Source organism: Astyanax mexicanus, chromosome 23 (assembly GCF_023375975.1).
Source record: "Astyanax mexicanus isolate ESR-SI-001 chromosome 23, AstMex3_surface, whole genome shotgun sequence".
NCBI classification, from domain to species: Eukaryota; Metazoa; Chordata; class Actinopteri; order Characiformes; family Acestrorhamphidae; genus Astyanax; species Astyanax mexicanus.
In genome coordinates this window covers 22473945-22485000 of record NC_064430.1, presented here as the reverse complement: position 1 = coordinate 22485000, position 11056 = coordinate 22473945, and the positions used below count along the sequence as shown (strand labels likewise).

Here is an 11056-nt window from a genome sequence, read left to right as displayed (position 1 = left end):
TACATCCATATAGGTTTTATGTATTCAGGAGTGTAATAGCACCACTAATGGCTTGGATGTAATCAGTAGTGGAGAATAAGATGGACGATGAGGAGCTGATCTGTGGTGGTGGTGGAGAAGAGCTGACTTCAGAAACTTCCATCAGTCTGGCTGGACAGGAGACGCGAGAGCCTGAGGGTCCAACATCGGTATCAGGTCAGACAGGTGGGCAGTCAGTAACTCGGAGGAAAGCAGAGAGATGGAATTAGTTTTGACTGGATTTATGCAAAACTGAGAATATTAAAACATTATCAGAGTGTGGCTAATGACTCTGGCAGAACTGAATAAAACAGCCTAACTAAAGGCAGAGAGCCAGAAGGTAACATAGACACGGAGGCTCCCTGAAACACTGGCATCCACCCACTCCACCGTCCACAAACCTGAGTGACCGTGTGCAGTGGGAGAACAACAGCACCAGCATCTCAGTTTACCACAATTTCCTCTGTCCATGAACCCCTGAATCTGCAGCCTTATCTAAAGGAAAAAACATTAATTACCAAAAGCTAAACTAAAAGTAAAGTAAGTTTTCAGTCTAGACTTAAAGATTGAGACTGTGTCTGAGTCCCGAACATATTCGGGGAGATTATTCCAGAGTTGAGGCGCTTTATAAGAGAAAATCATTTCACACCAGAGTTCTGCTTTAACCCTTTAGAGGAGACCTGATCCACCGAGGTTCACGATATCAACCATTACCTGCTCATTACCAGACGACTGCACTAATGAGCTCTTCTCCGTCACAAAGACTGAAATGTCCTAGTTAGTGGGGCTGAGGAGATCTCTTACATAGCAGCAGGATCAGATGGACACTATGGCCTTTAACAAACACGTGGGAACAAATTACAGACCCGGGAACTGCGGTTATTGACATCACCAACACGGTCTGTAGAGCAGGGTGAAGGTATCACAATCCACTGTTCAGAGAAGACCAGAAGAGCTGAGGTATAGAGACCACACCAACCAAACCACAATACACAAACCAGATCAGAATTTACAGAGAGACACAATTCTTTCTGTTCTTCTTTTTCATGGATTGAAAATATTAATTTCTACCAAAGAGACCCTATCTGCCAAGCATGGTGGAGGTAGTGTCATGGCATACTGTAGCAATACAGTACATACTCTAAGGAAGCCACCTAAGTGCATGTACAGTCTCTTGCCATTTCAAGACTAAACTCTCTTCTGGCTGGACTTCTGTTCCAATCACAAGACCCTGCAACTGATTCAGAATCAGCAGCTTGACTCGTCTTCAATCTTCGGAAGTCCACTAGCACTTTTGCCTCAACACATGCCGTGGTGCATGCTGGGTTGCATTGTGCTGAATGCAGTTTTTCCCTCCGGGTGAAAAATTTCAGCAGAGCTCAACTTTATTCAAATGAATCCGGCCCTTTAACCACAGATTAAAAGCCAAAAATGGCTTAAAATGGCTAAAAATCTTGAAATCTGATTCTGATTGCAGCTCACATCAGATTCAGAAGCCTGTTGCTGGTCTACAAAGCCAAAAACACACACCAGCTCCTTCATACTTAAATGGTAATGATCAGAGCCAGATCTGTACCAAGAGCTCTTGGAGCTTCCAGTATGATTCGGCTTCACCCACCATCACTCAGAAAAACCTACAGAAAACAAACAAACTTCAAGACTCTTCTGGTGGTGGAACCAACTTCCATTGAGTGTCAAAACATCTTCCAGAGTTACTTGTGGTCTTCAAACTCTGACTAAAGACTCAAGACCCATCTTTTAAAAGAGTTCCTGAACCAACATTTCTATTTAAAGTCAAAGAGTGTTTTAACATGATCAAAGCTTGGTGTATTTCTTGATTTTAGTCTCAAAAATTAAAGACTAAAGATTTTAGCTCTGAATATTTTTGAAGTCTCTGGATAAGGGCATCTGTTAAATATCTGTAAAATACACATGTAAATGAGTCTATGATTGGTGGAGACAGTGGTGGGTGGAGCCTAAATGGGTTGGATACACCCACATATGTCTACTGCTTTGTTTTTCATTTGTCTCTCTCTTTCTATATCTTATTGTGTCTCTTTGTCTCAGCTCCGTCTCCTCTCCCGAGTCGCTCTCGCTCCAGCTCCGTTGGCGAGTCTTTAGGTTTGGTTGGTGGTCGAACGATGAGAGCTCTGGTTTCTCACCCGGCCTCCTCCAATCCGGTGCTGCTGCCGTTCTCTAATGGAGAGACGCTCACCGTCCTCATACCAGAACCACGTAACGGCTGGCTGTACGGCCGGCATGACGCCAGCCTGCGGTGAGAACCTCCGAAACTTCAACATTCATACCAGAACACGTCACATTTATATTCACATTCATTATTACTCATAATAATATTGAGATTTTCAATTAATATTTCCAAACGATTATTTGTTTTCAAAATAAGGGCTTATTTTATTCAGATTCTAATGGTGACACAGTATTTTAAAATAATAGATAGTTTTCTTCAGATTCTGACTAAAAATGTTTAAATAATGGTATTCTGCTAAGATTTCGATTGTATATGTCAGAAAAATGGCTAATGGCTCTTTTTTAATGACTGTGTTGAAATAAAGGCTATTGAATTTCTGACTGAACATGTAAAAATAGTGGCTTACTATCTTCAGATTTTGACTAAATATGTCAAGCTTATTTTACTCATATTTTTTTTTATATAATAATGCCAATTAATTGGTCCAGAGTCTGGCTGAATTTGACATAATAGTGGCTTATATTTTTGGATTGTTATTAAACATTGCAAAATAGCAGCTAATAGTCCTCAGATTTTAAATGAAAATGGCAAAATTATGAGTTAACATAGGGGTAATAGGGTAGAATACTCTTCAGATGTTTTAGTTGGAGTGTCTATATTTAAGTTTAGGGTGATTTATGGTGTATTAATGTGTTTTGTGTGATGCTGCAGGCAGGGCTGGTTTCCTGCAGCATACGTCGCTCCTATAGAAGACCTTCAGTCACTGAGCTCTGGGTAAGAAACAGTAAACACTATCTCACAGGGCTTCTGGTTGCTTTACTCATTTCCTGACATACAGCTCTGTTTCTGAATCAGTTTCTCAGATTTTGCTATTTATAGGTTTATGTTTGAGTAAAATTAACATTGTCGCTTTATTCTATAAACTACAGACAACATTTCTCCCAAATTCCAAATAAAAATATTCTCATTTAGAGCATTTATTTACAGAAAATGAGAAATGTCTGAAATAATAAAAAAGATGCAGAGCTTTCAGACCTCAAATAATGCAAAGAAAACAAGTTCATATTCATAAAGTTTTAAGAGTTCAGAAATCAATATTTGGTGGAATAATCTTGGTTTTTAATCACAGTTTTCATGCCTCTTGGCATCATGTTCTCCTTCTCCACCAGTCTTACACACTGCTTTTGGATAGCTTTATGCTGCTTTACTCCTGGTGCAAAAATCAAGCAGTTCAGTTTGGTTTGATGGTTTGTGATCATCCATCTTCCTCTTGATTATATTCCAGAGGTTTTCAATTTGGTAAAATCAAAGAAACTCATTATTGTGTGTCTTATTTTTTTCCAGAGCTAGATATAGACTTTAAACTGACCTCTCCACCGATCTTGTTGAATCTTTTCTCCTTTTTTTTTAAGTGGGGCCTCGCTCCGAAGCCACAGCATGAACAATCTTCTGGAGCCCACGAGCCAATCAGAATCTGTGGATGTGAAGAGCACATCTGAAATCCCGCTGCCTGCTCCTCCCATTCGGAGAGCATCAGCGGACCTTCGGCCGATCTCTCCCGCTCCCGACAGGAAGACGGAGGCTTCCTACGAGACCAAGGCTACTCAAAAGACTTACAGCGAGATCCCGCCCCCTGCCCCGCCCATCCGGAGAGCTTCTGGTGATTTCCGCCCCGTCTCGCCTCTCATCGACAGGAGGGCCGAATCTCATTTCGACAGCAAAGTCGAGCACAAGGGTTACTCTCAGATCCCGCCCCCGGCTCCGCCCCTTCCTAAGCCTGCTGATGCTCGCCCGGTATCGCCCCTCCCAGAGAAAAGGGCGGAGTCTGGGTATGAGGTGAGTTTGGTGAACCATCTTTTAGTAGGTGATGTGATCTTGTACAGTTTGTAATGATTTACTTTAGGCTACGTTTAGAAAAGTCGGTAGTTTTCTGCAGCGCCACCATGTGGTGTGTTAATGCTGTAGCTTCAGTTAACACTCAATACAAATATGTTACTGAAATAATAGTTGTTGGTGTTTGATTGGTGTTTAATTAATGTAGATACAGTACCAGTCAAAAGTTTGGATACACCTTCTCATTCAATGTTTTTATTGAATTTTTATTTTTATTTATTTATTTACTTTTTCCTACATAATTAAGGAAATTAATAGTGAAGTGCTCGAAACTATAAAAAAAAAAACACATAACTAATCATGTAGTAAACCAAACTCTTATCTGGGAAGCTGTTAACTTCTGATTTCTGAGGCTGGTAATGCAGATAACTCCTAATGAGTGCCAGTTCCATCATTATAAAAGCACTTTAGGAAACTTTTAAAGTTCTTGAAATTTGTTTTTTTTATTTTTACTTAGTTGAGTAGTTGTTGAACATTACTCAAATATTCACTATTCACTGTATACCTGTAACTCTTCCTCTTCACTACTTTACTTTAACTGATGCTCTCTAACACTTTATTAAGAGACAAGAAATTCAAGTAATTAACTCTTGATGAGTTCAGCACAGCTGTTAACTGAAAGCCTGAATTCCAGGTGACTCTACTACATAAAACTGACTGAGGAAATGCAGCAGAGATGTGTGAGATTGTTTAGTAAATAATTCCATATGTTTTTGCTCATAGTTTGGATTACTTTTTTATTAATCTACAGTGTAGTATGTTTTAAAATAATAAAAAAGTAAGTACATACGTCTAATGCTATAACATGATCTTACATGGGTTTTTAATCCTTTATTTTGATATGCTGGCTGTTTATTGTGATATTAATATCATATTATTGTTATTATATATTATAATATGTTATTTGCTTGTTCTTATTCATCAGAGACCGAAACCTCGAGGACAACCTCCAGAGCATCCTCTCTTTCCCAGGTAACTTACTCATTTATACTCAAACACACCTGTATGTGTAAGTACACAGATTTTTTTCGGAATATTATGATCAGCTCCTTGTTCCTTTTTTCAGCTCCACTGATCATATATTTCACTGCACATCCATCAATCATAAATCCTGTATTTATCTATCTATCATTACATTATTTAGTGTTTAGTTTTTACCCATTAGAATCTGTATATAATCTACACTTCAGTCCTTCACTCTCAGAACTACAGTTTTACCATTATTAACATCAGTTTCATTGGTCCTACAGTAAAGTTAAGCTAGTAAACACTGTAGTTCACTGATCGGCTCTCTGTTTAAATCCTGATTCTGAGATTCTCAGTAGGATAAAGTACTGTATTAACCAGAATCAATAATCAATCAAACTACTTATAAACCATAATACTAACTACAGACTGTAAAAAAGAGCAGGAAAACTCCACACAACAGAAGAGTGAAGAACTGTTGGACAATTAGACATGAATTACACGTTTGGATTACTGTGTATAAATTAAAAGCGTATGTGTGGCGCTACATGAGTTTCTGTGAAATTGTGGATTGTAGGTGGTAGATGGGTGTTTTAGTTTGGTTATTGGTGGAACACGGTCCAAAACGTTTGATAATCACTGACATGCCGTATAAATTACTGTATTTTTGAAGTGTATATTAAGCAGCAGTGTGCAGTGAGGCCCTTCTGACCCTTCAGAGAAAAGATGACAATAAATGCATGTAAATAATTACATAATTTTAATCAGGAAATATATATTATAGTTATTGTAAGTGTATGGACTTATTTTATAAATTAACTAAAATAAAAAACAGCAACTAATTCAAAGCATTAGTCTATGTGTTCCTTCAAAACTGCTCTTTAAAGTGGCTTCTGCCCCCACGTGACTGTTTACGTTTTGTGTGTACTTAATGTTTTGGCTGACCCGGCATCTAGTAGGCATACAAATGAGTGATGTTTGTTGGCTGGCTGTACTTGTAGGAAAATAAAGCATTGATTTTGTCATTTGTAGCTGTTGTATTTTTGGGCTGTTAATGTGCATTAAGCTCATATAACTAAGTGGAGACAGAGAATATGTAGTTATAATATAAATCTATGTGTAGGTCGACTTGTGGAGGGGGGCGGGGGGTTGTTGCAGAAATGGTACCCACTATATTAACTGCATGCCACTGATATTAAGTAGTTTAGACTGTTCAGTTCTCATGTTTGTTTTATTCCGTTTCAGGGGATCAAATCCGTTCGCCACAGTGAAACTCCGGCCCACGGTGACCAATGACAGATCAGCACCGAAAATCCACTGACCCTCACCACAGCAGCCACACATGAGCTGGCCTTTCTATTGGACAATAAAAGTATAAACACCTGAGTAAGACTGAGAGATTGAAGCTAAATCAACGTGAATTTCCTAAATCCTGAAGCACAGATCACACTCACGGTCCTAACACACCACATTCACACACTGCACATGAGCCGTCTGTCACAGCTGGAGACGTGTAGATGGTTTCCTCTGGGTTGGTTGGTCCATTTGGAAGCTCATCTGTTCGGAGCGTCGTAAAAAAGCTCATCTGTTCTTATCTGTTTGGGATTGGACTATCCAACTGTCCAACTGTGAAAGCTGCTCAGTTCCAGTTGATGAACTGAATCGCGTGTGTGTGTGTGTGTGTGTTTTGGGACCTGTGATTTTTTGCACCATCAATGGACCCTATAAGCTTTTCCAGAGTATTTAGCTCAGCACACCGCTGGTCAAATACTGAGGGGAAAAACGATAGGAAAAAAGAACCTGCACAAAGGTTTTGTTTTAAAAGATGCTATGCTAATGGCTAATGTTGCTAACAAACACTGGGCTTATGACTATATTATCTCTGGGATTATTTACCCAAAACCTTAATATATTTGCTTTAAACATTCTTAAAAGCTGAGTAAACAAGTAAAAAAGAGAGATCTTATATCCCAGATTTGTATAGTTTTCAAGCTATATGGACCATCAGGCAATTAGCTTGTTACACATGCTAGTGTATTTAAAATTAGCCAAAATTAAACCCATTTTAACATTTTTGTAGGCGTTAGCCTGTCTTAGCCTGATTTAAACCTGTTTTTCTTACTTAGGTGGAGTAATACTTGTTAGCTTGTGTAGTCTGTCTTAACTTGAGGTGAATCTGTTACTTACATTTATATAAAACACGTTCCTAAAGTTCTTTACACTCAATAACTCTCACATTAAGATAAAGATCTCACAATCATAGCTCTGTTCTTACCAGCTTCAGTCTCTTTTAGAACTAGCCATTTAGGGGCTCTGACACTTTTATGCTAATAAGCTGTTGCTGGCCACACCCCATGTTTACGCTGAGTGTTGTTAGCTTGTGCTAAATGGCAAAACACAAACAAGCTATTTCATGCTTAGATATCCCTCATCTGCTGACTCGCCACAGACGGTAGGTACAGATTCCTCCCTCAGACAAAGTCTGCTGGCTGATCCTGCTGTGTTTCTGTGGGTGGTTCTATACAGGTTTTCTTATTGTGACATCACAATAAGAGATGAGTATCTAAACGGCTCTCATAGAAGCAGCAAACTCTTTTAGCTGATTCACTGAAAACAGAGGATGGATATTTTTGATGTTTGGAGTGTTTATAAAGGCAGTCACAAAAGCTCGCAAAATGTATTTTTTTCTTAATATGTCCCATTTAAATCCAATATTTGTTAGCCATTTGAGCCTAGCATCTCCCGTTCTACACTAAAAAGCTTTCTTCATGTTTTTTTCAAATGTTTGCTGGTTGGTTCAACTGAGAATCTGATAAATGTAAAAGGTTTTGTGCTTCATATTCTGTCCCATAAACTTAGAGCTGAGTGTTCTCCTCTGAACATGTTGAAGCCTGAGACTCTTCTGTGTGACCTTCCACAGATGTAAAAGGTGTAGCCGACGCACTCAAAATAAATCTAGGTTTATTTATAAAGGACCGTAGCGTACAGTTATGCCTATTGTCATTTAGTACATATTTAGTACAGATCAAAGTATATGACTTAAGGATCTTGGTGCTTTGGCTTTATCTGAGATAAGTGGATAAAAAACTAAGTAAATTAATATTTTCACCTAAACTTTCCTTTAAATTGGTCATGAAACTGTTTGATATGTGGAACACTGCATATTGTCATATAATGTATAATGTATGTCTATAGTTTTAAAAAAAGTCAAATTGCTTTATATATTGCTTATATATGTATAATCAGTTTTACTGTAGCTGTTTTGGTCATGCAAATAATAAATACTAATTCATGAAATAAAAAGCTGGGCTTTTATTTCTGGTAATAATATACGTTGTCTGGCCACTTTAACAGAAACACCTCCATTCAGCTTCACCCACTTTGTGAAAGAACAATGCAGAAGGTGTTTCTAATAAAGTGGCCACTGTGTGAAAGAACAATGCAGAAGGTGTTTCTAATAAAGTGGCCACTGAGTAAAGTATAAGGTACAGTAAGTGTTTCTAATAAAGTGGCCACTGTGTGAAAGAACAATGCAGAAGGTGTTTCTAATAAAGTGGCCACTGAGTGAAAGAACAATGTAGTAGGTGTTTCTAATAAAGTGGCCACTGAGTGAAATAACAATGTAGTAGGTGTTTCTAATAAAGTGGCCACTGAGTGAAAGAACAATGTAATAGGTGTTTCTAATAAAGTGGCCACTGAGTGAAAGAACAATGTAGTAGGTGTTTCTAATAAAGTGGCCACTGAGTGAAAGAACAATGTAGTAGGTGTTTCTAATAAAGTGGCCACTGTGTGAAAGAACAATGCCGAAGGTGTTTCTAATAAAGTGGCCACTGTGTGAAGAAACAATGCAGAAGGTGTTTCTAATAAAGTGGCCACTGAGTGAAAGAACAATGTAGTAGGTGTTTCTAATAAAGTGGCCACTGAGTGAAAGAACAATGTATATGTGTTTCTTATAAAGTGGCCACCTAAACTACTAATGAAAGCCTGTATGATAACAGAAAACGGGACGGACTCTTTGTTTGATTTCCTTTATTTCTCTCTTTGTTTCACGGCTCATCTTGTGTTTTTTTTTTGCACGTCATCGCGATCACAGCTCTGTCTGGAGCGAGGGAGGAGAGGAATGAGAGCAGAAGGAGGGATGAGTTTTGAAAAGAGAGAGAGAGAGAGAGAGAGAGAGAGAGAGAGAGAGAGAGAGAGAGAGAGATGGTAGGGCAGGGCAGACAGAAAGAAAAAGAGGGATGTGGATTCCCAAAATACAAACAAAGTAATATACTGGAAATATGTTTACAATATATTCTGTGTGTATAGATGAATATACTGAGAGCATATAACCCTGTAGCTCATTTTATTAAGGGGGTCTGAGACGAGAGGCGGCAGAGTTTATATAAAAAACAAATAAATAAATAAAGGTGTAGATGAGGTTCCTGCCCGTGGCCTGTGGGTGCAGGGGCGGAGTGTGTATGAGTGTGTGTGTGTGTGTGTGTGAGATGTTGAGATGCATGCAGAACAGTGTATCAGCCTGCAGGTGTACAGAGGAGAGAGGAGGTGTGTCGGGTTGCCAGGTGTGTTCCTTTTTACGCGTGGACTATGGCTTCAAACTCTGAAAAAGAGATACAGAAATGATTACAGGGTTACAGAAACATCAACCTGTCAGATACCATCTAAACACAGCACAGGTATGAGGTGTTTCTAATAAAGTGGCCACTGTGAGTGGAAGGATGAGCCCTGTCTCTCTCTCTCACCATCGATGCCGATCTTCCCGTCTCCATCCTTGTCGGCAGCAGACAGGAATGCTTTGGTCTCCTTATCGGACAGATCTCTGCCGTCTTTAGAAAACCCCTTCAGCACAAACCTGCCGAGATACAAGAGAACTGTACGCTCAGAAACATGGTGGGAAATTTGCTGGAAATGTAAAAAAATGAAACCCAAAACTATATCAATAACCTTGTATCAGAAAAAGTTGGGACACTATGAAAATTACAAGTAAAAACAAAGTTTCTTACATTTCCTTTGACTTGCAGCTTATTTGGTCCCACTTTATAATAAGTGTCTCTAATAACTGTGTAATTACACATTAACAATCTATGTTATAACAATGTAACTACTGGTGAAGTACACATAAATACAGATTCATTCGAGTTGCACAGGACCACTGTAGAGAATATTGTAGAGAAGTGGGCGGAGCTTCTGGTCATGGTGATCATAATAAGCCTTGTGTTGTGTACAGTAGTAAAGTTGTGAGTGGTATTAGTGAATATAGTGACTCTGTATTGCAAATAATTCAGATTTTATCTGCATTTTTTTTACTTTTCTGATTTGGGGTCATACATGATTGTAGCCTAAGTGTGAATGTGTTTTTTTTTATTATTTAGTTCTCTCACATATTATAAATCACAAAAGAAATGATAACAATACTCAAAACATTCTTTTTCAGGATTTTAAGAAAATAAGGTAAATGTATTTTTTCTATAATATGAGTCATTGGATTATTCATAGCTTTTTTTTTCTTTTCGTAATTAAAAAAAGGGACAGCTTGAAAATTCACTTTTCAAAAAGACGACTTCTGTCACCGTCTCTGATTCATTAGCTGTCGGCTCTTCTGTCCAACCTGGCAACCCCATGCTGGGGTCATCCTCTGATAACTTCATGCAGTGATGAAGAATCCCTTTCCTCCCTGTCTGTGATGTGTTCTCAGATCTGTCACTGATCTGTGTGTGTGTGTGTGTGTGTGTGTGTAATAGCTGGCATGAGGCAGGAACATAATAAAAGTAGGAATGCGAAGCAGCTCTAAAAAGTAGCCGACCATCTCTGGAATAAGACACCTGCATTACGTGTGTGTGTGTGTTTGTGTGTGTATATGTGTGTGTGTGTGTATATGTGTGTGTGTATATGTGTATGTGTGTGTATATGTGTGTGTGTGTGTGTGTGTGTGTGTGTGTGTGTGTGTGTGTGTGTCTCTGTGTTTCTCAC

General features: G+C 38.7%; 2 protein-coding genes across 3 annotated transcripts in view; one reads left to right on the top strand and one right to left on the bottom strand.

Moving 5' to 3' along the window:
- baiap2l2b (BAR/IMD domain containing adaptor protein 2 like 2b) overlaps positions 1–9011 on the top strand; it is a 23382-nt gene extending 14371 nt beyond the window's left edge. Inside the window, exons 10-15 of the mRNA XM_022665353.2 lie at positions 2086–2293; positions 2939–3001; positions 3640–4063; positions 5046–5092; positions 6332–8670; positions 8761–9011. Coding sequence (XP_022521074.2) covers positions 2086–2293; positions 2939–3001; positions 3640–4063; positions 5046–5092; positions 6332–6407 — 818 coding nt within the window. The 3' untranslated portion in view covers positions 6408–8670; positions 8761–9011. The remainder of the gene's footprint in view (positions 1–2085; positions 2294–2938; positions 3002–3639; positions 4064–5045; positions 5093–6331; positions 8671–8760) is intronic.
- Positions 9012–9098: 87 nt separating this feature from the next.
- pvalb7 (parvalbumin 7) overlaps positions 9099–11056 on the bottom strand; it is a 35594-nt gene continuing 33636 nt past the window's right edge. For both annotated transcript variants that reach the window (XM_007257612.3, XM_007257611.4), the window contains exons 4-5: positions 9829–9938; positions 9099–9686 (exon numbers count right to left, since the gene is read on the bottom strand). In XM_007257612.3, the coding sequence (XP_007257674.1) occupies positions 9661–9686; positions 9829–9938 (136 nt within the window). In that variant the 3' untranslated portion in view covers positions 9099–9660. The remainder of the gene's footprint in view (positions 9687–9828; positions 9939–11056) is intronic.